Source organism: Amblyraja radiata, chromosome 37 (assembly GCF_010909765.2).
Source record: "Amblyraja radiata isolate CabotCenter1 chromosome 37, sAmbRad1.1.pri, whole genome shotgun sequence".
NCBI classification, from domain to species: domain Eukaryota; kingdom Metazoa; phylum Chordata; class Chondrichthyes; order Rajiformes; family Rajidae; genus Amblyraja; species Amblyraja radiata.
The window spans coordinates 6,932,292-6,954,746 of record NC_045992.1 but is presented as its reverse complement, the minus strand read 5'-3'; the positions used below and the strand labels follow the sequence as shown (position 1 = coordinate 6,954,746).

The following is a 22,455-nucleotide window of genomic DNA, read 5'->3' as shown; positions in this document are numbered from 1 at the left end:
TAGAAATTTAAGAAACATTTAGACAGCTACATGGATAGTGCAGGTTTAGAGGGATATAGACCAAATGCAGGCTGGTGGGATTAGTGTAGATGGGACATGTTGGCTGGTGTGGGCAAGTTGGGCCGAAGGGGCTGTTGCCACTCCATAAGACTATTACTCCAGAAATGCAGATGCTGGTTCACGAAGGGAAGACACAAAATGGTGAAGTAACTCAGCGAGTCAGGCAGCATCCATGGAGAAAATGGATAGTTGATACTTTGAGTCCAGACCCTTCAGGACCTGAAACATCACCAATCCATGTTCTCCAGAGATGCTTCCTGACCCGCTGAGCTACTCCAGCATTTTGTGTCCTTCCTTATTCCCATGCTGTTGCTTTTATCCATTTTCTAATTCCATCAGGTATAAATTGATTTGTCTTTGTATAAACATCAGGTTAATTTCACTATTCTGTCTGGAAATACTGACGGAGCATTTCGGATTAATACCACTAACAGAAGTCGCGGAGAGATCTACCTTGCTCAACACCTGGACAGAGAACAGACCGACAGATACGTGTTAACGGTAAGTTCACAGGAGCTCCATGTGTGGTGGTTTAGCTGGGCTGGGAAACCAGCAGCCGTCCTGTATTTATCCTTTGTCCACTTAAGTACGGCTTTGCAATTATTCTCAAACTCAGAGATTGAATCACAATTCACAGCAGCAAGCTCTTTCTGTGTCTATTCACTCTATGTGGTGCTATTTATTTGGGCTACTGCCTCACATTGCCAGAGACCCAGTTTTATGGCCTTGCTTCAGGTCGAGACACTGTATGAAGACTGAGAGGGAAGAGGAAGGGCAGTACTGAGTTCTTCCAGCATTCTGTTTCAAGTTCCACTTTCCATCAAATGCACACTCTTTTGTCAACATGAGAATTTATTCTGATTTTCCAACCATTGCTTCCACCGTGAGGCCAATAAATGAAAAGTATAAACCTGACTTTATTGGTTTTAGTCTTTCTTGTGTGACGTGGGCCTGAGAGCAGTATTGTGAGCCTGAAATCATTTCATTTAATCAGAATGTCTGAGCCTCAAATAATTTCATTTGATCAGAAAAATAGCCCAATGTTTTCTGTACCCCGAGCATGTCATTTAATCTGGCTGCAACACCTGACCTCTGCTTTCTGACAGTTTTCTCACAGATTTTCTTCCACAATGAGGTAATTTCAACGAAGTGCGTATGGTTATGAGTGGGGTTGACAGAGCGGAGGCTAAGAGGCTGTTTACTCAGGTGGAGAGACCAAAGCCAGGGGTTATTCTGTTAGCTTCAAGGGTTGGGTGCTTAAAACTAAGGAGAAATGTCTTCACTCAATGAGTTGTACAATTTCATAATTCACAGCCCTCAAGGGTAAGTGGGGGGTGTTGGAGTCATACAGCATGAAAATAGATCGTTCAGCCCAACACTGCCCACGCCAACCAAGTTGCCCCATCTACACTATTCCCACCTGCCCGCATTTGGCCCATATCCCTCTCAACCTATCCCATCCACGTACCTGTCCACATGTATTTTCCATACCTGTCTCTTATACCTCCTCTGGCAACTTGTTCCATATACCCATCACCCTCTGTGCAAAAAGTTGTCTCTCAGGTTCCTATTAAATATTTCCCCTGAAGAAGGGTCCCGACCCGAAATGTCATCTATTCCTTTTTTTCCAAAGATGCTGCCCGACCCGCTGAGTTACTCCAGCACTTTGTGTCGGTGTATGCATGGTAGAGTCTGGTAAAGATGTCTGCACTAATTAGCGCAGTGAACAAGATCCATTAAGAACTGATCTATTGTTTATTTCAGGTCCAGGCCTTTGACAATGGTTTGCCACCACGCACGACAAATCACATCGTCACCATTAAAGCTGTGGATGTCAATGACAATGCTCCGGAGATCATAAACCCTGGCAGCTACAACCTCAGCATTTATGAGGTAAACTCACTGTTCTCTGGCGAAACTACTGGAGATGAAACAACTTGTTCAGACTGTGTAGGAGGAAACTGCAGATGCTGGTTTATGCCAAAGATAGACACAAAATGCTGGAGTAACTCAGTGGGACAGGAGAGTCTCGACCCGAAACGTCACCCATTCCTTCTCTCCAGAGATGCTGCCTGTCCCACTGAGTTGCTCCAGCATTTTGAGTCTATCTACTTGGATGAGACTATGCCATTTATAGAGTTTTGCAACATTTCTGTATTTGTCCATACAAGTTAAATAGAACAAGATTATCACTGCATTATTAAGGAAAGATCGACGCAATCTCAGGGCAACAAAAAATTATGTTGCGGTTGATGGAATACATTTTCTTGCAGTTACTGATGCAATGCAGGAAATGCGGCAACCAATTTCCCACAGACAGCAATGTGTGAATGCCCTGCCCGTCCACACTGTCGTGGACTGAGATGTAAACATTGGCCTCGACGCTGGAGATGTCTCAAGTCTGTGGTTTTGCATCTAAACTGAAAGTCCAGCACTCACGTCACAGCTGGTTTTCTTGCTCAACTCCCTGAAGTGGGTCATGAGCCCACAGTTTTCTGAACCAGAGGGACGAGTGTGACCCACTAACTATTGGCATGTGATGGTCCTTATGAACACAAATATTTATTTTCATTTGCATCCTCCCGACATAAAAGTATATTTTAAGTGATTTGGTTGTTTTTTCTTGCTTATTATGACACCGATGGAGGCCGTTTGGCCCATTGGGTCCATACTAGTTCCCAAAAGAACCATTACATTTTACCTCTTGTCTGTGTGTAGCTCTGCAACTTATTCTCACTTATTCCCTGCAATTTATTCTCTCTCATATACCCACTGACTCGGTGGGACGAAGGGCCTGTTTCCGCGCTGTATATCTAAACTAAACTAAACTAAACCAAACCAGCAAAATTTTCATGATCAAATACAAAAGTGCAGTCAGATAGTTGATCCACACTTCACTGCAGAGTTTAAAGGGCCTGTCTTGGGCGTCATTTGCGCGTCACGCAGATGGCAAGCGAAGATTTTGTACATCCCAAAATCCTGGGGCACCGCGGGCGACCGCGCGTCACTGCCTACGTCACCACGCACCATGCGCGCGCGTCTTGCGTCATGACGCGTAAATGATGTCCCGTAAATTACACGCAAATGACGCCAAGTGGGACAGGCCCTTAAGTCATTTTCACACTAACATGTACATCGTTTGATCCCCAGTTTCCATTCTGAGTTTCACACCTCACTGCTTTGGTTCAAACATTCACGGCTTATGTACATTTCAGATCAGCTTGCACATTTAACATTAGGCATGCAGTCAGAGAAAAACATTTTTATCGCTTGCTTTTGCAGAATAAATATTTAAGTTTGTCCTTCATCTTGTGCAATGAAAAATAATTGGTATAAATTAAAACAGATGGTGTCTTCTTAAGTTTTCTTCTCCCAAAAGAGGGAATACAGGCATTGTTTTGAGGACTGGAACTCTTTCCATTTTCTATCCATGTCCACGTCAGGATTAAAAGTTGAATTTTGGATAGAGTGAGACGATGGCTTCTGTGTGTTCTTGATGTTCCTTAATCCTCAACTTCAGATTAACGTTCCATTTTGGAGACTGTTGCATTTTAATTTCCCAGTCCTACCCTGCTCATTTTTGTGACCACTTTGTGGCCATTTGCTGGAAGCTTTGGTTTGTGGTTCTAACCCCACGTGCAAAGTTACACTGATATCGTGGGACTGAAATAGAGGATGATATTTTTGTCGCTATTTCTATTGCAACCTACTCATCAGCTGTGTAAAAGGTATTAATGATCAACCAAAAAGCAACTTAAATAAATACCTACAGAAGTGCATTGATTTTTAATTATTAAAGGGCATTTAATGGAAATGATTTTTACTTTTCACCACTTGCTTCATTATGAATCCTTGGAGTATCATGTCTTCTCCAGTCACAACTCGTTTGCCTCGTATTCCTCCACTGATCCCTAAGTAAATTAAGGTAATGCTGATGATATTTCTCCATTGGTCATTGTCACAGACAGAATCTTGCTACACTCCACTTAGCACCTTATGTGGAAGTACCTTCACCATGCTCACTGGAGCAGTTCAAAACATTTCACCGCCAATTTTTTATACGTTCTCCCCGTGACCTGCATGTGTTTTCTCCGAGATCTTCGGTTTCCTCCCACACTCCAAAGAAGTACAGGTTTGTAGGTCAATTGGCTTGGTGTAAAGGTAAAAAAAAATATCCCTCGTGTGTGTAGGATAGTGTTAGTGTGCGGGGATCGCTGGTCGGTGCGGACTCGGTGGGCCGAAGGGCCTGTTTCCGCGCTGTATCTCTAAACTAAACTAAATTGGTTTTGTATCCAGAGAAGGATGTAACATCTTCACACCCCTTCAGTGTTTGCTTCAAGTGTCAGTCCCATTAATAATCTCTAATCATACAATGCAGGCAACAATTATTGTACATTAATTGTATATCTGTCGCTCATTACTGAGAATCAAGTGACTTGGGGGTCAATTTTACTTTTAACCTAATTAGCTGAAATATTAACATTTGAATTCCCACTTCACAACCCCAATTTCCTTGCTATAGTAATGTAGTCCTCAAGCCAGCCCTTTATCATTAAGAAATGCCAGTAGGAGGCATAGAAACAGTGGTGATAAATATGAACACTGATTACAAAGGATAGAAAGGCCTTAAAGGAAGAGAGAGGGAGCTAGATGTATGTGGGGAAGTCATTGTTGGTTCTGGGCATATGGTGCAGGAAATGGATTCTGTGCTGGTGTATTACAGTTGGCATCGTGTTAGGCAGACACACTGTGGGCTGAGGGTCCTGTTTTTGTGCTGTATTGCTCTATGTTCTATAAAGAGACAACAGGAGCAGGAGTAGGCCATTCGGCCCTTCGAGCCAGCACCACCATTCTCTACGATCATGGCTGATCATCCACAATTAGTACCCCGTTCCTGCCTTCTCCCCATATCCCTTGACTCCGCTATCTTTAAGAGCTCTATCTAGCCAAGGATGGAGAAGCAAATAGAATCAGAAATTGGAGTGTATGGGAGAGGGCATTTCACAGCACAGAAAGTTAAGGAGAAATCGGGGCAGGGATTTACAGGCCAAGGGGTAAAAATGTTAAATCAGAGCATTTAAATAATATACTTAACAGAGTAAAATGTCCAAAGGTCAATGCCTTCAAGAATTAAAGGGGAAGAAAGGTCTAGGACTTGCTGCAGAGAAGGAGTCAAGAGGATGGTGTAAGCTTGGCTGTGCACATTGGATATTGTGTAGGAAGGAACTGCTGATGCTGCTTTACACTGAAGATGGACACAAAATGCTGGAGTAACTCAGCGGGACAGGCAGCACCTCTGGCGAGAAGGAATGGGTGACGTTTCCGAAACACACGTGCACACACACACACCTTTTGATTCAGATCTTAATAATAACCCTACTTATTCAAAAAGTGTTAGTCTCAAGGGTAAAACCTTCAATTTGGTCGTGCACCCCCGTATCAAGAGAGAGAAAATTCCATGCACCTTTTTCTGGTGAATGGCTGAATTCTGCCTGTGATATTTTTGTGGAGTTCCTCACTGGAAGAAATAACTTCCCCAGCGTATTCTTTAAAGTATTTGTCCAATTTCAAACAATTAAATCACCTGAACTTTCCAAATCCATGGCCAAGCCTAAAGCACTTCCCTTGTAATTCAGTCATCTTAGCTCTGGGAAGTCCACACTCTTCTCCTTTCCAAGACCAGGCGCGTCCCCGGATGTTTGGTCACTAACATTGAGCAGGGTGTTGCTGAGGCTCCATCCACAAGCTCCATGTAACAGGTTATCTGCACTGTTTCAGAATGTCGGTGGAGGTACGCCAGTCACCAGGGTTCAAGCCATAGACATGGACTCCGGCTCCAACGCTGTGCTCTACTATTACATCACCCAGGGTAACAAGGATCTCACCTTCCGAATCGACCGTCTGACAGGGGACGTTGTTACCCGCCCGTCTCCGCCGGACCGGGAGAGACAGAGTTTTTACCGGCTAACCGTAACGGTGGAGGATGACGGCACCCCTTCACTCTCGGTAAGTGTTCCGCTTTAATTTACCCCAGTGGACATCCATTGGAGGAAAGTTATGGGCCAGTCCCACTTAGGTGATTTTTTGGGTGACTGCCACAACATTTTCAACATGTTGAAATTTTTCAGCGACAGTGGGGACAATTTTTGCTGTTGTAGGTTGACGTAGGTGTTGTCGTAGGTTGTCATAGGTGCTGTTGTCGCCAGGTAGGTGTCGTAGGTGAATTCCATTAAAACTAGTCCCTGGCAGTCGGTTAAGTGGGACAGGCCCATTAGAACACAGATCGAGCTCACCTGGCCTGAGTCCCTCTCCAATATGTGTTGATTAATGTACCGTCCAGCATAATGACGTTTGTAATTCACGAAGCTCTGATTTGATCTTCTGACAAGGCCACCCCACAAGGATCCTTATGGTGGTGATGGTGGTGGTGATGGTAAGCTGTTGCCGTGACCTGTAGCTGCCCATCTGGTAAAGATATTCTACGGTGTTCGTGGGTTTTGACTTTGAGTCTAGTGACAATGAAGAAAATGCCGACCTATTTTCAAGGCAGGATGATTTGGTTTTGGTGCTTTACTGGTACAATACTTTATTTGTCACTTGTACCGAGGTCCAGTGAAATTCATTTGTGTATACAGTTCCGTACAAGTATCACTGTACACATAAGCACATAGATACATATGAGATCAGCATCCCAGCGCCAGTACAAGTGTACAGCAGTAGTACGCTGTGACAGTATACAGAAGCGCAAGTTTGACGCCAGTCCCAGTGATTTGTAACTGTGTTGAGAGGTGAAATCTACACCAGAGGCTTGTAGGTTTGGTTCAGCTTTTTAGTTTAGAGATACAGTGTGGAAACAGGCCCTTCGGCCCACCGAGTCTGTGCCGACCAACAATTACCCCGTACACTCGTTCTATCTTACACTCTAGGGGCAGTTTACAGAAGCTAATTAACCTACAAAACCCGCACTTCTTTGGAATGTGGGAGGAAACAGGAGCAACCGGAGAAAACCCACGCAGTCACAGGGAGAACATGCAAACTCTGCACAGACAGCACCCATAGTCAGGATTGAACCTGGGTCTCTGGCACTGTAAGGCAGCAACTCTACCGCTGCGCCACTGTGCCGCCGGGCAATTAGTTTCTGTAAATTGTCCCCGGTCAGTGTGTTGGATAGAACTAGTGTCGTGGGTCTGCACGAACTCGGCGGGCTGAAGGGCCTGTTTCCACCGTTAATCTCTAAACTAAACCAGTTGAGCTGAGAGTTCACCACCTCTAAAATGGGGTTGCCAAATCCCCTGAAATAATACGGTTTTTATATGTGTGCATATGATGGAGCATTTCATGCTCTCTCCCGGTTGACAAGGGAATAACACTGATTGATTTTGGTTGCTCTATGCATTTTACATATTTCCCATTTGTTAGTTGCATCAATTTAAATGGAGACCCATGAATAGTTGGAAATAAAATAATTTCTGGTACAGCAGTACCATAATCAAAATGATCTCCGGTGAATTTTCTTGTCACAACTGATACATTTGATTCAGAAGTTAACCAATTTGGAAAGCTTGCCATGGCTCCTGAGCCCTTAAATATGAGATCTGTGCTGCTTTATAACTGTTAGTTCATTCCAGACAAATTGGCTTTGCACTGACCAGTCAGTCATGGTGAAAGAGATGAGAAATTGTTTTCACAACTCTTTATCTATTTCTAATTTGTTCACTTGCATGGATGTCACTGCCAATGTTGATGTTTAGGCATTTATTGTCCGTGCCGGACTTTTCCTGAACCGCTGCACATTTACGGGGATTAAATCACTTCCTGACTGAGCAAGAACATCAGATTTCCTTGCTCGAAAGACATGAATGAACCAGATAGTTTTGTTTGTTATGAGACCCCAGTATTTCATGGTCAACCTTGCTCAATCTATCATTTGTTCAAATTTTTAGATGTATTTACTTACAGTATTTGAATTGAAATTCCCCAGCTAATACACTGGGATTAGGAAATTGTAGAGCAGAACTCTGGTAGCTGGTCCAGTAACTTAATCAGCAATGCTTTCATTCCTGTGTACACCGTGAATAATGTTTTTCCGTGATCTACTCTGGCCAGATGTTTAATTATCCAGTCTAATGTTGTGTTCTCAGTCACTGCCTGCACAGCATGGGCTTGCTGTCTTGAATCTCCTCAGTCCCCAGTCATTGCAGTTGCTGCATATGTTCTATGCATGTAAATAAGGTCGGTGATTTGCCACAAGTGACCTCATGCTGCTGCAGAAGCACTTTACTGGACTGATGGCAGTGGAGTATATTGAAGAAAAATCATCAGAATGTTTTAATATCTCACGTGTGAAGATTTTTCAGAGGGTTCAGAGTGGGATGGGGATGGGGGTGAGGGGACGAGTGGGAGATGATATCAGGAACTTTTAATGGTACATTGGCTGCAGAATGTTTTTTAATCTGTTCAGTAAACTCTTCTTCTTTCGTGCCCATCTTCCATGTTTCAAATGTTGACATCGCTGTCATCGTCCGTCCTGAAAAGGACATGAGCTTCCGGCGACAATCAGTTGTTGCCATAGATGATGGTGGTAGCAGAATTACCTCTCCTTAGCCCCACGTCCCCCTCCCTTTTCATCTGTGCATTAATTGCCTCATATTGTGTTTTGTATTGAATTCTGTCTTTACTTTGTGTACTAGTCATGTCTCTACTATTTATTTAATTCCCCTTACATGTTTTTCCTCTACCTGCTAAATTTTTGTAAGGTGTCCTTGAGACTCTTGGAAGGAGCCCATAAATAAAATGTATTATTATTATTATAGAATTAGCTCGGGATACTTCCAGTTTCCAGCCCTGCCTCGCGCACTCTTCTGCTATGTGGCCTTCAGTAAACTTAATAACCAGCCAGCAATCCAGTCATTTTGATCTCCCTGACCAACATTTTATTTCCCTAATATCTTTACCCCATGACAAAGAAGGACATTCAGCCCATCAAGTCTGCATCTCAGAATAATCCCATCAGAACCACATTCTCACCCATTTTTGCAACAATCTCTTCTCCCACATGCCAATTAACACATCGCCTACCTGATGTGCTGGCCACTGTAAGCTAGTTAACTTTACTGTCATTTACATTAGCCAGTAATTCTCCCTGCAGATGCATGGAACGGCAGATGCTGGTTTACTAAAAAAAAGGCATCTCAAATTGTCATCCCATTAGAAAGATGGCACAGTGGCGCAGCGGTTGAGTTGCTGCCCTACAGTGCCAGAGACAATTCTGACTGGCGCTGTCTGTTTGGAGTTTGTACGTTCTCCATGTGACCATGTGGGTTTTCTCTGGTTGCTCCGGTTTCGTCCCACATTCCAACGTCATTGTTGGTTAATTGTCCTCTGTTAATTGTCCCTCGGGTGTAGGGTAGAACTAGTGTACGGGTGATCATTGGTTGGTGCGGACCACGCTGTGTTTCTAAACTAAACATGACTGCCAACAATCCAGCTGCCCTTTGGTACTGCTTTGGAAATGGCAGCAGAGATTTATATGCCCACATCACTGGATTACAACAAGAACAAGAACACACTGGCTTCTGATTCAAAGCGAGAGAACTAAAAAGCGAGTCACAGTGTGTAAGGAGCTATCAGGATATAGAGTGCTTGCTGACTGGTCTCTCTGCTATATCAGTGCCATGACAAATTTAGTTTGTTATGCAATAGCAGGTGCAGTGTTGGTCAATGCAAAGCAATTGCAGATGTTTCCGCAGCTTGGCAATCATCAAAAGATTTATATTTCACTGCAAAACTTCCCTATCATCAGCTCTATCCAAGTGCCTTTTGCATGCTGGAGTCAACCTGATGGGACTGCTGCATGATGTTTGACGGCATGCATTGACCCAGACGTTGAGACAGATTAACTGGATAAACATGTCTGACGGCAAACAGAATTGATCTGATTTCTTTGACGTCTCGTTTTTTTGGGGGGTTTTTGCTCTTGCGCTGATCCGATAACCGTGTAGCGATGCTGCATCTCGAGGGTCAGGCAGGGAAGATCATCTCCTCAACCCATTAAAGAGTGGGGAAGGAAACGGGACGCAGAGCGATGGAGCGAGCGAGCGGTGGCAACTTGGGCAGGAGTAAAGAGCAAGAACAGAAATAGACGACGAGGGGAGGAAAGAGTTTAAAAGAATATTAAGGAACATTTTTTTTTAAAGTAACACACATCGGGACCAGAATTTATAACCCATTTGTAATTGGAAATGACTAGCTCATCTAACTCACCCACTTATTTCCTGGATAATAAAGCTCTTAACCAACCATAGCAATAGATTGCTATCCTAACAACTCTGTGGAGATGGTGGTAATTTTCTTCCTCAACCTGCTGAAGCAATTTTCTTGGTGACGCTGCTGAAAGGGGGAAGGCCACCGAGCCGGCTCCTGCTCTCCCCCCCCCCCCCCCCCCCCCCCCACAAAACCCACAGCCGGACGCACAAAGACCCGGTGGGCCGCGCCTGCAGTGGGGAAGCTGCTGAGCCGGCCCCCCCTTGCTCGCCCCCAAAGATCTGATCGGGCAGGATGGAGCAAGGCAGGTAGGAGAGGGACGGAGGTCAGGCCTATCATTCCTTCAAGGTCGGCTGCGGGAGGCACGTCAGGAGCACCAAGGTGGACAGGCGAGGAGAGGGACGAGACACACGTCTAAGACAGGCTGGCTGGAGGCCCTGCAGCAGCCTGGAGCTCGCCTGGATCGGGCACCGCTCATAAAACCTAGAGCAGACTGGACTTCGAACATGGCGCCAAAACATGGCGCCTCTTCATGCAGGGCAAGTGGACCATTACTGGACACTTTGCTAATCGGGGATTGTGCTTGGGTTTGGCAATGCTTTACTGAACTCTACGTAAGGAAAGAATTCCACTGTGCATTAGCACATGTGGCAAAGCACCATTGAAATGCAGTTGCTGGAGTCTTGAGCAAAACACAAAGGTACTCAGCGGGTCTGCCAGCATCTGTGGAGGGAATGGACAGGCGATGTTTCGGGTCAGGACTGTTCTCCAGATGCAATTGCTCTTCTGTGACCCATCCTCTCACCTTCAGCTGGAGGGATCACATTCAGCAAAGTCACAGCTAACAATGGGCACCAAATTGTGATCAAAAATCGAATAGGGAGGATGCATTTTAGACCTAGTCGTAGAATTGTATTTGTATTAGAATTGCTAATGGTGGTCATTTGATGAAAGCTGCCTCACGAATGCTCCATTATCTGTTGCGCTCTTTGCTTTCAGCACTTATGTGGTTAATCTTCGTTGTGTCAAGTAGCTAATCTAAGGAAAGTCAATCAATGCAGAAAACAAACAGTTGTTAATGTTGGATCATTTGAGACAGGAACTGGAGCACAGGCTAATGGAAGATGAAAGGAAATTTCTTGATTAGATTTAACTGCTGTGATTATCCCAGCTTTTAATGTGATCAAATCTTTTTTAACCTCTCGTTAATTAATTATATACAGAGTTCTGAATAATTAGAACCGTGTACTCTGCCAGACAAAGGTGCCAAGTGAGGCACTAGTTACACTCGGTTAGTTCCACTGATCCCAAACCGTCGCCTATCCATGTTCTCCAGAGATGCCACAGAAGGCTGTGGAGGCCGAGTCAGTGGATATTTTTAAGGCAGAGGTTGATTGATTCTTGATTAGTATGGGTGGCAGGGGTTATGGTGAGAAGGCAGGAGAATGGGGTTGAGAGGGAGAGATAGATCAGCCATGATTGAATGGCGCAGTAGACTTGATGGGCCAAATGGCCTAATTCTGCACTTATCACTTATGGTGATGCTGCCTGACCCTCTGAGTTACTCCAGCACATTGAACCATTCTTTATAAACCAACACCTGTGGTTCCTTGCTTCTCAACGTCATCTGCAGACTCCTGAAACAAATGCTGACTACGGACAGAGGAAAAGATTCACGATGTGACCAAGGCTTAACCATCCTGAGGCATGAAACAGACATCTACTACCTTCTGTGGCAGAGAATTCCACAAATTCTCAACACTCTGGATGAGAGAGTTTTTTCTCATCTCAGTTTTAAAAGGCCTCCCCTTTATTTTTAGACTGTGACCCCTGGTTCTGGACTCCCCTATCATGTTCCTCCTCAAAAACGTTTTCACCCAGAGAGATGTGAATTTGTGGAATTCTCTACCACAGAAGGCAGTAGAGGCCAATTCACTGGATGAATTTAAAAAGAGAGTTAGATAGAGCTCTAGGGGCTAGCGGAATCAAGGGATATCATGTAAAGTCTTTCCGCTGACTGGTTAGCACGCAACAAAAGCTGTTCACTGTACCTCTGTGCACGTGACTATAAACTAAACTAAATTAAACCAAACTATTCCAGCTACCATCCAAGCAGTGTTTTAATAAGGTTTAGTGTAACGCCCATGCTTTTGTAAACTGTGAATAATCCCATTGAGTTTTTATTTTTCACCAGCCTCCCTGATAGTAACAGGTTGGTCACAAGTAACTCAAAAGTGGTTCATATGCTGCTTCTTTGAAGATAGGTGAGCAATCAGGACCCATCTCTGCATGGCACAGGTACAACCAGCAGCAATGTAAATATATCTGTCCCCTTTACAACTCCTTTATGTTCACGCCACTTTCATGTGGTGAGTTGATTGCTCTGCTAACCAGTTGGACAGTGAGTGTAGTTTTTTACAAAACGTAGATGTGAGCTTACGGTTCATTTCAGATGGTTGTCAACTCTTAAGAATGTATTTGTGTTATTCTGCACCACATTACCTGACTTGTATAGAAAATTAAGAACAGGAAACCTCAATGTAACGAGGGACACAGGTTTGTGCACCATGAGTCTCTTGCTTTTAGCATGGTAGCTATGTTTAGCAAATTCAGTTGAACTTTCCGGTGCCTGAATTTCCTTTCTGTTAATGTCCTAAATGTTTTGTTTAATTGGGTTCAACTCGTGCAGAAAGATACGAGCTGCTTTATGTTAAGAGAGGATTTTGGATTTTAATGGTGCATAACATTTGCAAGTGAAATTTCAATGGAATGAGATACTTTTACACATTGAGTCAAAGGGACCAGGGTCTGGTCTCTCATGTCTTGGCTGCACAAAGCCTTCTGCTGTTCTTGGTTCTTGGTCCTCCAAAATATTCCAAATGGAATTTAAACTGGAGGTCGACCCAACAGGAGCTTGATGGTCAATCTCCATACTTGCCTTTCTTCATAAATGGGCCGTAAGCTTTGCACCATTCAGAGCAACACACCCTGCTAGACTGGTACTCCATTCTCCACCCTCAACGCTGCCTCCGTCCACCACCAGCACGCAGCAGGTGCCGTCTGTAGCACCCAGGAGATGCCTCTGAACAACTTGACAATGCTTCTTTAACACCACTCCCCAAACCCACAACCTCTGCTGAACTGAAGGGGAGGAACAGCAGACACAGATATCTAAGTTGGACACACATTGCTGTTGCTGGGTCAAAACCACTATAGAGGTGTTCCCTTACCACAAGAACTGCAGCAGACCGAGATGCAGCTCACTGTCAATGCTGAATTTGATTTCTCATGCATGCATGTGAATGTGTATGTGCAGAGTTTAGTAAGTAAGATTGGTGATAGGGAATATGTTGTTACAGTGATAACAGAGATGTGGTTTAGAAAGTAGCAGGACTGGGGATTAAATGCTCATGCATAGAAATTGTTTTGCAAAGAATGAAAGGGTGGCAGCACAGTGATCAGCCAAGGTATTGAAACACAGTAGAGAGAGGATGTTGCAGAGCGCTTAAAGACAGAATCTGTCTGGTGAGAGTAACGGAAATGTTGCACTGGATGTATTTGGAATAATTTGGAAGCGGCAGAACAGGTTGAGAGACTTTGCTGAACCTTTATAAAGTTTTGATCCAGGCTCATCCCAATGTTCATATCGTATCATCATTTAGTTTAGAAATACAGTGTGGAAACAGACCCTTCGGCCCACTGAGTCCGCGCTGACCATCAATCACCCATACACACTAATTTCATGTTAACCCACTTTCGCATCCTACACACTAGGGACAATTTACAGTTAACCTACGAACAGCACGTCTTTGGATTGTGGGAGGAAACCGGAGCAAGGGGATATTTTGGGCCGGGACCCTTCTTCAGACATATGGAGGCGGGACAAAACCGGGCAAGTGATAGGTGGATACAGATGAGGGGGCTTTGATTGGCAAATATTTATCCCACCACTAAGTCAAGACATATTTCCCCATCTTTAGTTAAGTTATTGAAGTGCGCAAGAACAGAGTTGAGTATTTCTACGAATTTAGCACAGGAACTTTTATTTGTTAGATTCGTTCAATTCATAGAAAGCTAATTTTTGATATAAAAATGTTACAACCTTAAACTTCTAAGAAGTATTACAAAGAAGTCTCTTTCAAAGAAATTTACATATATTTTGAATAATTAACAAACATGGTTAACAAATATTTTATACATTTTGTTACATAAAAATATGATCCACGCATTGCTTCCAAGGAGATTTGATATTTGTAATTGTACATTAAAGAGATGGGATATAATTCTGAGAGTGTAGGAAGAAAATGCAGATGATGGTATATACTGAAGATAGAGTCAAAGTGCTGGAGTAACTCAGCGGGTCAGGCAGCATCTCTGGAGAACATGGGTAGTTGACGTTTCAGAGTACTGGAGTAACTCAGCAGGTCAAGCAGCATCTCTGGAGAAAAAGGATGGGTGAAGTTTTGGGTCGGAATCCTTCTTCAGACTGCTTGACATTTAGGGTTGGAACCTGAACCGTCACCCATCCATGTTCTCCAGAGATGCTGCTTGACCCGCAGAGTTAGTCCAGCACTCTGTGTCTATAATTCGGAGAGACTGGGCACTCATTCCAGGAAGAATGACCACAAGAGGATCTGATAATTGCACACTCTGTGAACAACATATCCTCAGCCATTTGAACTTGTCCTTTATTGTCGGGTCTTTCTCTCGTATCAACATGAAACTTGCGAGTAGGGGTGGCGGGGGTGCCAGTCCCCACACACCACACCAAATAGCAATCACGTATGTGTGTTCATGTAAGGCACCCATCCAACACTGGTCAGACCCAACTTCTGTTGAAATGCATTAATGACATCTTTTGGTAGTAGAACAGTTTGCCCATGGAGAAGATTTGATTTCCAATTTCCCTGAAAGATGTGTTTATTTTTCAAATGAGAATGATTTCAGTCCAGAAAGAATAATAATAATAATGGATGGGATTTATATAGCGCCTTTCTAATACTCAAGGCGCTTTACATCGCATTATTCATTCACTCCTCAATCACACTCGGTGGTGGTAAGCTACTTCTGTAGCCACAGCTGCCCTGGGGCAGACTGACGGAAGCGTGGCTGCCAATCTGTGCCTACGGCCCCTCCGACCACCACCAATCACTCACACACATTCACACATATTCACTCACAGGCAAAGGTGGGTGAAGTGTCTTGCCCAAGGACACAACGACAGTATGCACTCCAAGCGGGATTCGAACCGGCTACCTTCTGGTTGCCAGCCGAACACTTAGCCCAGGTGGGGTGGGGTGAGTTTGAAGGTATTTGTTTCTTCTATTACGTCTCCTCTCCACAATGCCGAGCTTTTCGCTCTGTCTTGACATGAAGTTTGACCACCATTGGCAACATGGGGTCTCTTTGCATTGGTGCAAGGCTTTGACAAGTAAATGCACCATCTATAAAGGCCCTGTCCCACTCTCCCAAGTTACTCACGAACTCTCCCGAGTTTTCCCCTTGATTCGAACTGGGAGAATTACGATAATAGACATTCGTAGGTACTTGGTGCTATTTATTTTAACTCGTGGACATTTTTTAACATGTTGAAAAAACGTCCCGACTTACCTGATGCCCCGAGTTCCAACGGCTGGCATTACGAGCCGCTACAAAACATCTACGGACTCCATCGGGCTCCTTAGAGTTCGCTACCGACATTCCCCGAGTTCGAATCAAGGGGAAAACTCGGGAGAGTTCGTGAGTAACTCGGGGAAAGTGGGACAGGCCCTTAACTTGGAATTCACGGAACAGGTAGAAAGGTTGCCCTTATCCTCAGGAGAGACAGATCCACAGTTATATACAATGTCTCTTATTTATATACAAACAGTTCTAAAGAAAGAGTATATATCAACAAATAAGCAACCAGTGCACTCGATTCCCATCAAATACCTCCATGGACAGACTAAGTGCTTGTGGTTGAAAGAGGAATATTGGTCAAGCTACCATGGGAATACTTCCTGGAATAGCATCCAGGATATTTAAACATTCAATGGAGAAATAGCATCAATATAGTAACATTAACCTGCACTGGATTTTCCAAACCACATCAATTCCAATGATGTCTGTATGAAACACACGAGATAATTTGTGCTCCTGTAAATAGCAAAGAAGAAAAGTCTGGATAGATGAGGGATAAATATAGGCCTGCACGTGTGAAAGATTGCTCTTCGAATAATGACAATTGACAATAGGTGCAGGAGTAGGCCATTCGGCCCTACGAGCCAGCACCGCCATTCACTGTGATCATGCTTCTTGATGAGAAAGACAGAGCCTTATTTTGACATCTCATCCAAAAGACAACCACACTGGGATAAATCATTGAGCAGAGGTTTCTGGTGTGGACTTTTGGTGAATAGAGATTTAGATGCAGATGTCCTATCTGCTGTTTGTGGCGGCTTGCTGTGTACAAATTAATTCTTACATCTGTTTTATTACAAAAATCACCTCTTCAAAATCTTTGGGGGCTGTGAGTTCGGATGTTCTTGTAAGGAAGTGAAAGGTGAAGATATTTATTAATTTCCTTAATCTTGGTTGAAATGAAATGCCTGGAATTATAGTTATTCTCAAGTGCAACATAATTCACTGCAAAGTACTTTAACGAGAAAAGGGGCCGGGAGATGGGGCAATTGGAGGTCGTCTAAAATTGGAGAATTCAATGTTCACACTGAGTTGTGAGCAACCCAAGCAGAATATGCGGTGCTGTACACATGCAATCCACATGCAAACATCACGTCACCATGTTCTCCAGAGATGTTGCCTGGCCTGCTGAGTTACTCTGGCATTTTGTGCCTATCTTCACTGAGTTACACCAGCACTTTGTGTCCTTTTGAGCATTTGAAGCACATGTATTTGAGATGTGCAACAATTTCCATCCCGGCTGATGCCCCGCTGGGTAGGTGTGTTCACTGCACCTACCTAGACGCGACCTGCTTTGAACAGGTTGCAGAGCTGGGGGCTGGTGTTCAGCTGTTGTGAACACCTCTTCATGCGAGGGTCCCCTCCCCCAACAGCCTGCCCCCCTCGCCTGCCTGCCCACTGTTTACTCCCACCGTGCGATGCATCAGCTGCAATGAAGTGAACCTTCCCGCAGCCTGAAGTGTCAGCCATGACTCAGAACTTGCGAGAACATCTTATCTGATAAGCCTCCAGGAACAGTGCTTTTCAGAACAATTAACTGCATTAAAGGAACTGTGTGTATTGATGCAGAAAAAAGAATGGAGAAGGGTTTCAGCCCGAAACGTTGCCTATTTCCTTCGCTCCATAGATGCTGCCGCACCCGCTGAGTTTCTCCAGCACTTTTGTCTACCTTCGATTTTCCAGCATCTGCAGTTCCTTCTTAAAAAAAAAGAATGGATCAGTCTGAAGAAGGGTCTCGACCCGAAACGTCACCCATTCCTTCTCTCCTGAGATGCTGCCTGTCCCGCTGAGTTGCTCCAGCATTTTGTGTCTATCTGCAAATACTGATTTAAACTGAAGATAGACACAAAAAGGTGGAGTAACTCAGCCGGTCTGACAGCATCTCTGGAGGAAAGGAATAGGTGGTGTATTGGGTCCAGACCCATCTTCAGACCCTTCTTCAGTTATTCTGCTATGGGCCAAGTCTCTCATCTCGTCCTCTCCCTCCCCTCCTCAAGCTCTCATTCCATCTGTCCTAAGTAGAAGATACTCATATAGTGTGTAACACAGAAACAGGCCCTTAGCCCACTGAGTCTATGTTGACCATGAAGCACTCATTAATGCAATTTAAAAAAAAAATATCTATATTCCCTTCAACTTCCTCTGCACATTAGGACACTTCACAATTCACCTACTAACCCGTACATTTTAGGATGTGGGAGGAAACCCGTATGGACTCGTGCAAACTCCACACAGTCAGCGTGGAGGTCAGGATTGAATCTGAGCCACTGTAGCTCTGTGAACTGCAGCACTCTGCCACTCACATTGACACAAAAAGCAAGTGAGGGAAAAGGTTATGATTTATGGAGCTATAGTTGTGACTAAATAATTGCAGTGAGCTGTACACTTGGCACACGTGCACCTGGCTGATAGTTGTGGCAAGGTACAGACCTTGGGGGACAGAGCAACAGTCTCTGACAGGGTCTCATCCTCCCTGACTTCACTGTTTTGAGACTCCCTCTGGAGATTGAGAGTTAGCTTTATGTTTGTGCCTGGGCATCACTGGCTTATGAGGAAAGGAGAGGATTTGAAGGAAAACACACACAGATATTCCGTACAGAGGAAAATGCATTAATCCACATCTACTAATGAATCACATTTTGGGAGCAGTTCACCTAGCTTACACCAGCATGTTGGTGCAATAATAATTGATGATCAGTTCGGTCATTTCCCCAAATATAGACATTGTCTCCTTGTTAGTAAAATAGAATGTGCCGCAGTGTAATCCTTCATCCTCGTCCCTGTTGGAACTTAAAATGGACGATGACCTTTGGTCCTGAATTTCCAACATAGCCTGGTTGCCGTCTATTGCTGCCACGTTTGTGTGGAATATATTTCATTGCGTAGCCCTTAGCAGTAAATACTCTGACAATTTGCGCCACCTTATGTGTTCCTGCTCCAGCCAAGGTCCCATTTGTGATACCATCCAGACGTGTCCGATCAATTTGGAGAGTCTGGCACCAGTTCTGCAGGCAGAACAGAAATGAGATTACAGTCGGCATTTATTTCTGATTTGATATCCAGATACAGTTCTGCTATAATGCGGGTTTCCATAACACAAATTCGATATAACGAGTAATGAATTAGGAAATACGAGGAATTACCAGGCCGTCACGGGGAGAACATACAAACTGCATACAGACAGCACCCGTAGTCAGGATTGGACTGGGTCTCATGCGCTGTAAAGCAGTCACAATACCGCTGTGCTCCCCCCCAATTCTTTTTTTAAAAAGTAGCTGGAGTTGTACTTATTCACGTGAACCAAAGATCTAGCGTGATGAATAAGCAGGAACATAATTGTAGAGTTACAATTTAAAAAGTTGCGGTGAAGTTTTGAACATTGCAATGAGTTTCCGTGCTGAGGTCTAGTGTACCTGACTTTATATTATCAGGAAGTGGGTGCTTTTGGAGCTATACTCTGTGAGGTGACTTTCAGTCTACTTAGTGGGTTAAACCCAAACACAGGGGCACAATCTTTTACTGAGATTCCATCTGATGATTATGCAAAAAAAATTCTATGTAATTCCAGCTGCCTCTTGGCTACATTTGGCATTTTGGAAAATAAAAATGGAAAGATTGTTGATTACTTCTTCCACAAGGCGACGGATATTTTTGCACCTCGTCACCAAGGAATGTTGTGTGGGACAGCATTTGCACAGAGTCAAATTAAAATCTTAGACTCCAATTATTTACTTCTGTGCATTTTAATCTTCCAACCCTCCGAGATTTTTATATTCTTCAAATTAGAACATCTTGCTCACTGCAAATTTTACTCGTCACCACCCCAGCTTCCTTCACTCCCCAATCTCACCGTCTTCCCAACCTCTGCCACCGCCCTCCCCGACCATATCCCACAGTTTACCAGGCACCAAACTTTGGCATCTCTCCTTAAATTCCTGTTCTGAACTTTCTTCCTCTTCAGACCCAACTTACAATTTGAGACTTGGCTGAATGTTTGACGATCAGCCCAAATTTCTCTCATTATATCTCGATGTCAAATTGTGATTGGTGTCATTCTTTTTGCAAGACCTTTGGACTTTTGAATGTGTTAAATACTCAAGAGTCAAGAGAGAGTGAAGAATATTGTCAAATGTCCCAGATGGAACAATGAGATTCTTAAATGTAGCCAATAATAACTTGGAGACAATACTCCAATATAAACTGGATCTGTTGTAATCCTCTGGTGCTTGGATGCTGCAGAAATGCTTGCATTATTTAAATGGTGCACAAGCATTGTTGTGCACCAGTTAGTATTGCATAAACTAACCATCTTTGCTAAGCATTTAGCTGTTAACCACAACACCGCTGTCTTGGCAGGTATGCTCCCGGTTTGGGTGTTCGAACCTATATCTTCAAGACTGTTTTTTAACACCTTCAAGATTCATCAAGTAAGATATCAATAAAAAACGTCTGATTGGCCCAGCTGGTCCGATATATTTTTTTAAACTTCTTTCTCCTCTAAAAGAAGGTTAAGCATCTTAAACTGGGCTTGAGAAATATATTATGAAAGGTGTATAAAATACAAGAAAGTGGTTTAAACTAAAGACTGTTCTCAAGTTTAGGTTGGCTATCTTTTTTGTTCTTCGTTTCCTCCTGCCCTCCCCCTTCAACAGTGACTCTTATTCTCCACTTCTCGCCCCACCCTTACTAACCACCTCCTCCTGATCGCCCACTTCCCCCATTCCCTCCTCTCCAGTTCTCTCTCCATCCCGCTTTTGTGTCCCAGTGTGCTCCCTCGCCCCGAGCCTTGCTGTTCCTCCTTATGTTCAGGACTCAATGATGAGAGTTACGGGAGGCTGGATAGGCTGGGACTTTTTCTCTGCAGTGTTGGAGGCTGAGGGGTGACGTTATCGAGGGTCACGAGGGGACAAGGATGAAGTTACCGCCTTTTGTCCAGGATACAGTCCAGAACTAGTAGGGATAAATGAGAGGGGGAAATGTAGAAGAGATCTGAGGAGCCACGGAGACTGGGATGGGCTGCCAGAGGAAATGGTAGAGGCAGGTACAGTGACAACATTTAAAAGACATGGAGAGATTGGAGGGAAATGGGCTAAATGTGGGAGAGCAGGACTAGTTTAGTTCTAAAACCTGGCCAGCATGGATGAGTTGGGCTGAAGGGCATGTTTCCATGCTGTGTGATCCATTCATTTATCCATTCATTGGTGCCCATTCGTTGCCTTTTAACTCCCTCTCTCCAAGCCCCATCTCTTTCCCACTCATTCTCATTTTGCTCTCTCCTTCACAACTTTCTCTCTCCCTCTCTCACATATTATCTCTGCCACACGCTCACTCTCACTTAAGGGCTTGTCCCATTTGGGCGTAATTTGTGCGTCATGCAGGTGGCGTGCAAAGATTTTGTGAATCCCAAATTCCTGGGGCGCCGGGCGCGACTGGGCGTCACTGCCTACGCCACCACGTCTCACCATGCGCGTGACGGGTAAATGATGTCGCGTAAACGACGTGCAAATAACGCTCAAGTGGGACAGGCGCTTAACACACTCCCTGTCTTTCTCACCCAAGCAATCGCTCGTTCATACGCTCTCCCTCTCTCACGCTCTCCCCCTCACGCTCTCCCTCTCTCACGCTCTCTCCCTCTCTCACGCTCTCTCCCTCTCTCACGCTCTCCCTCTCACGCTCTCCCTCTCACGCTCTCCCTCTCACGCTCTCCCGCTCTCTCACGCTCTCCCTCACTCACGCTCTCCCTCTCACTCTCTCCCTCTCTCACGCTCTCACGCTCTCCCTCTCTCACGCTCTCCCTCTCTCACGCTCTCTCCCTCTCTCACGCTCTCCCTCTCACGCTCTCCCTCTCTCACGCTCTCCCTCTCTCACGCTCTCCCTCTCTCACGCTCTCCCCCTCTCACGCTCTCCCCCTCTCACGCTCTCCCCCTCACGCTCTCCCTCTCTCACGCTCTCCCTCTCACGCTCTCCCTCTCACGCTCTCCCCCTCTCACGCTCTCTCCATCCCACGCTCTCCCCCTCTCACACTCTCCCTCTCACAGTCTAACACAGTCTGTCTATAACCAGTGCATTATTCAGTGCATTTGCAATAGGTTCTGTGCGAATGCTTTCCCACTTGCGTGCGCTTGCCTCTGTATCGTGCCCGTACAGTCAGTGTATAAAGAGAACACTTACCCAGTATTGGGAAGAATCGCTGTGCAGCCACGGGGGATGCTGGGGTGTTGGGCTCGGAGAGCAGGTGCCGATCGGATTCGGACAGAATTCGCCCACTGATGGGTAGCGCTCGAGGTTTCACTTCTGAATTGTGCGTCGAGATGTCCTCAAATACTGGATTCTCTACTCCTATCACCTCGCTATGAAATGTAGAAAAACAACACGGCTCAGCCTATAGGAACAAGGAACTGCAGGTGCTGGTTTACACAAAAGGACACAAAGTGCTGGAGTGATTCAAGCAGC

At 44.7% G+C, this 22,455-nt stretch overlaps 2 protein-coding genes across 3 annotated transcripts in view; one reads left to right on the top strand and one right to left on the bottom strand.

The window, feature by feature from the left end:
• cdh23 (cadherin related 23) overlaps window positions 1–22,455 on the top strand; it is a 556,325-nt gene that overhangs the window by 418,539 nt on the left and 115,331 nt on the right. For both annotated transcript variants that reach the window (XM_033012745.1, XM_033012744.1), the window contains 3 exons: window positions 433–561; window positions 1,825–1,953; window positions 5,839–6,066. In XM_033012745.1, coding sequence (XP_032868636.1) covers window positions 433–561; window positions 1,825–1,953; window positions 5,839–6,066 — 486 coding nt within the window. The remainder of the gene's footprint in view (window positions 1–432; window positions 562–1,824; window positions 1,954–5,838; window positions 6,067–22,455) is intronic.
• The window catches only part of vsir (V-set immunoregulatory receptor), a 38,904-nt gene continuing 38,651 nt past the window's right edge, over window positions 22,203–22,455 (bottom strand). Inside the window, exon 6 of the mRNA XM_033012751.1 lies at window positions 22,203–22,352. The gene's annotated coding sequence lies outside the window, so the exon portion shown is untranslated. The remainder of the gene's footprint in view (window positions 22,353–22,455) is intronic.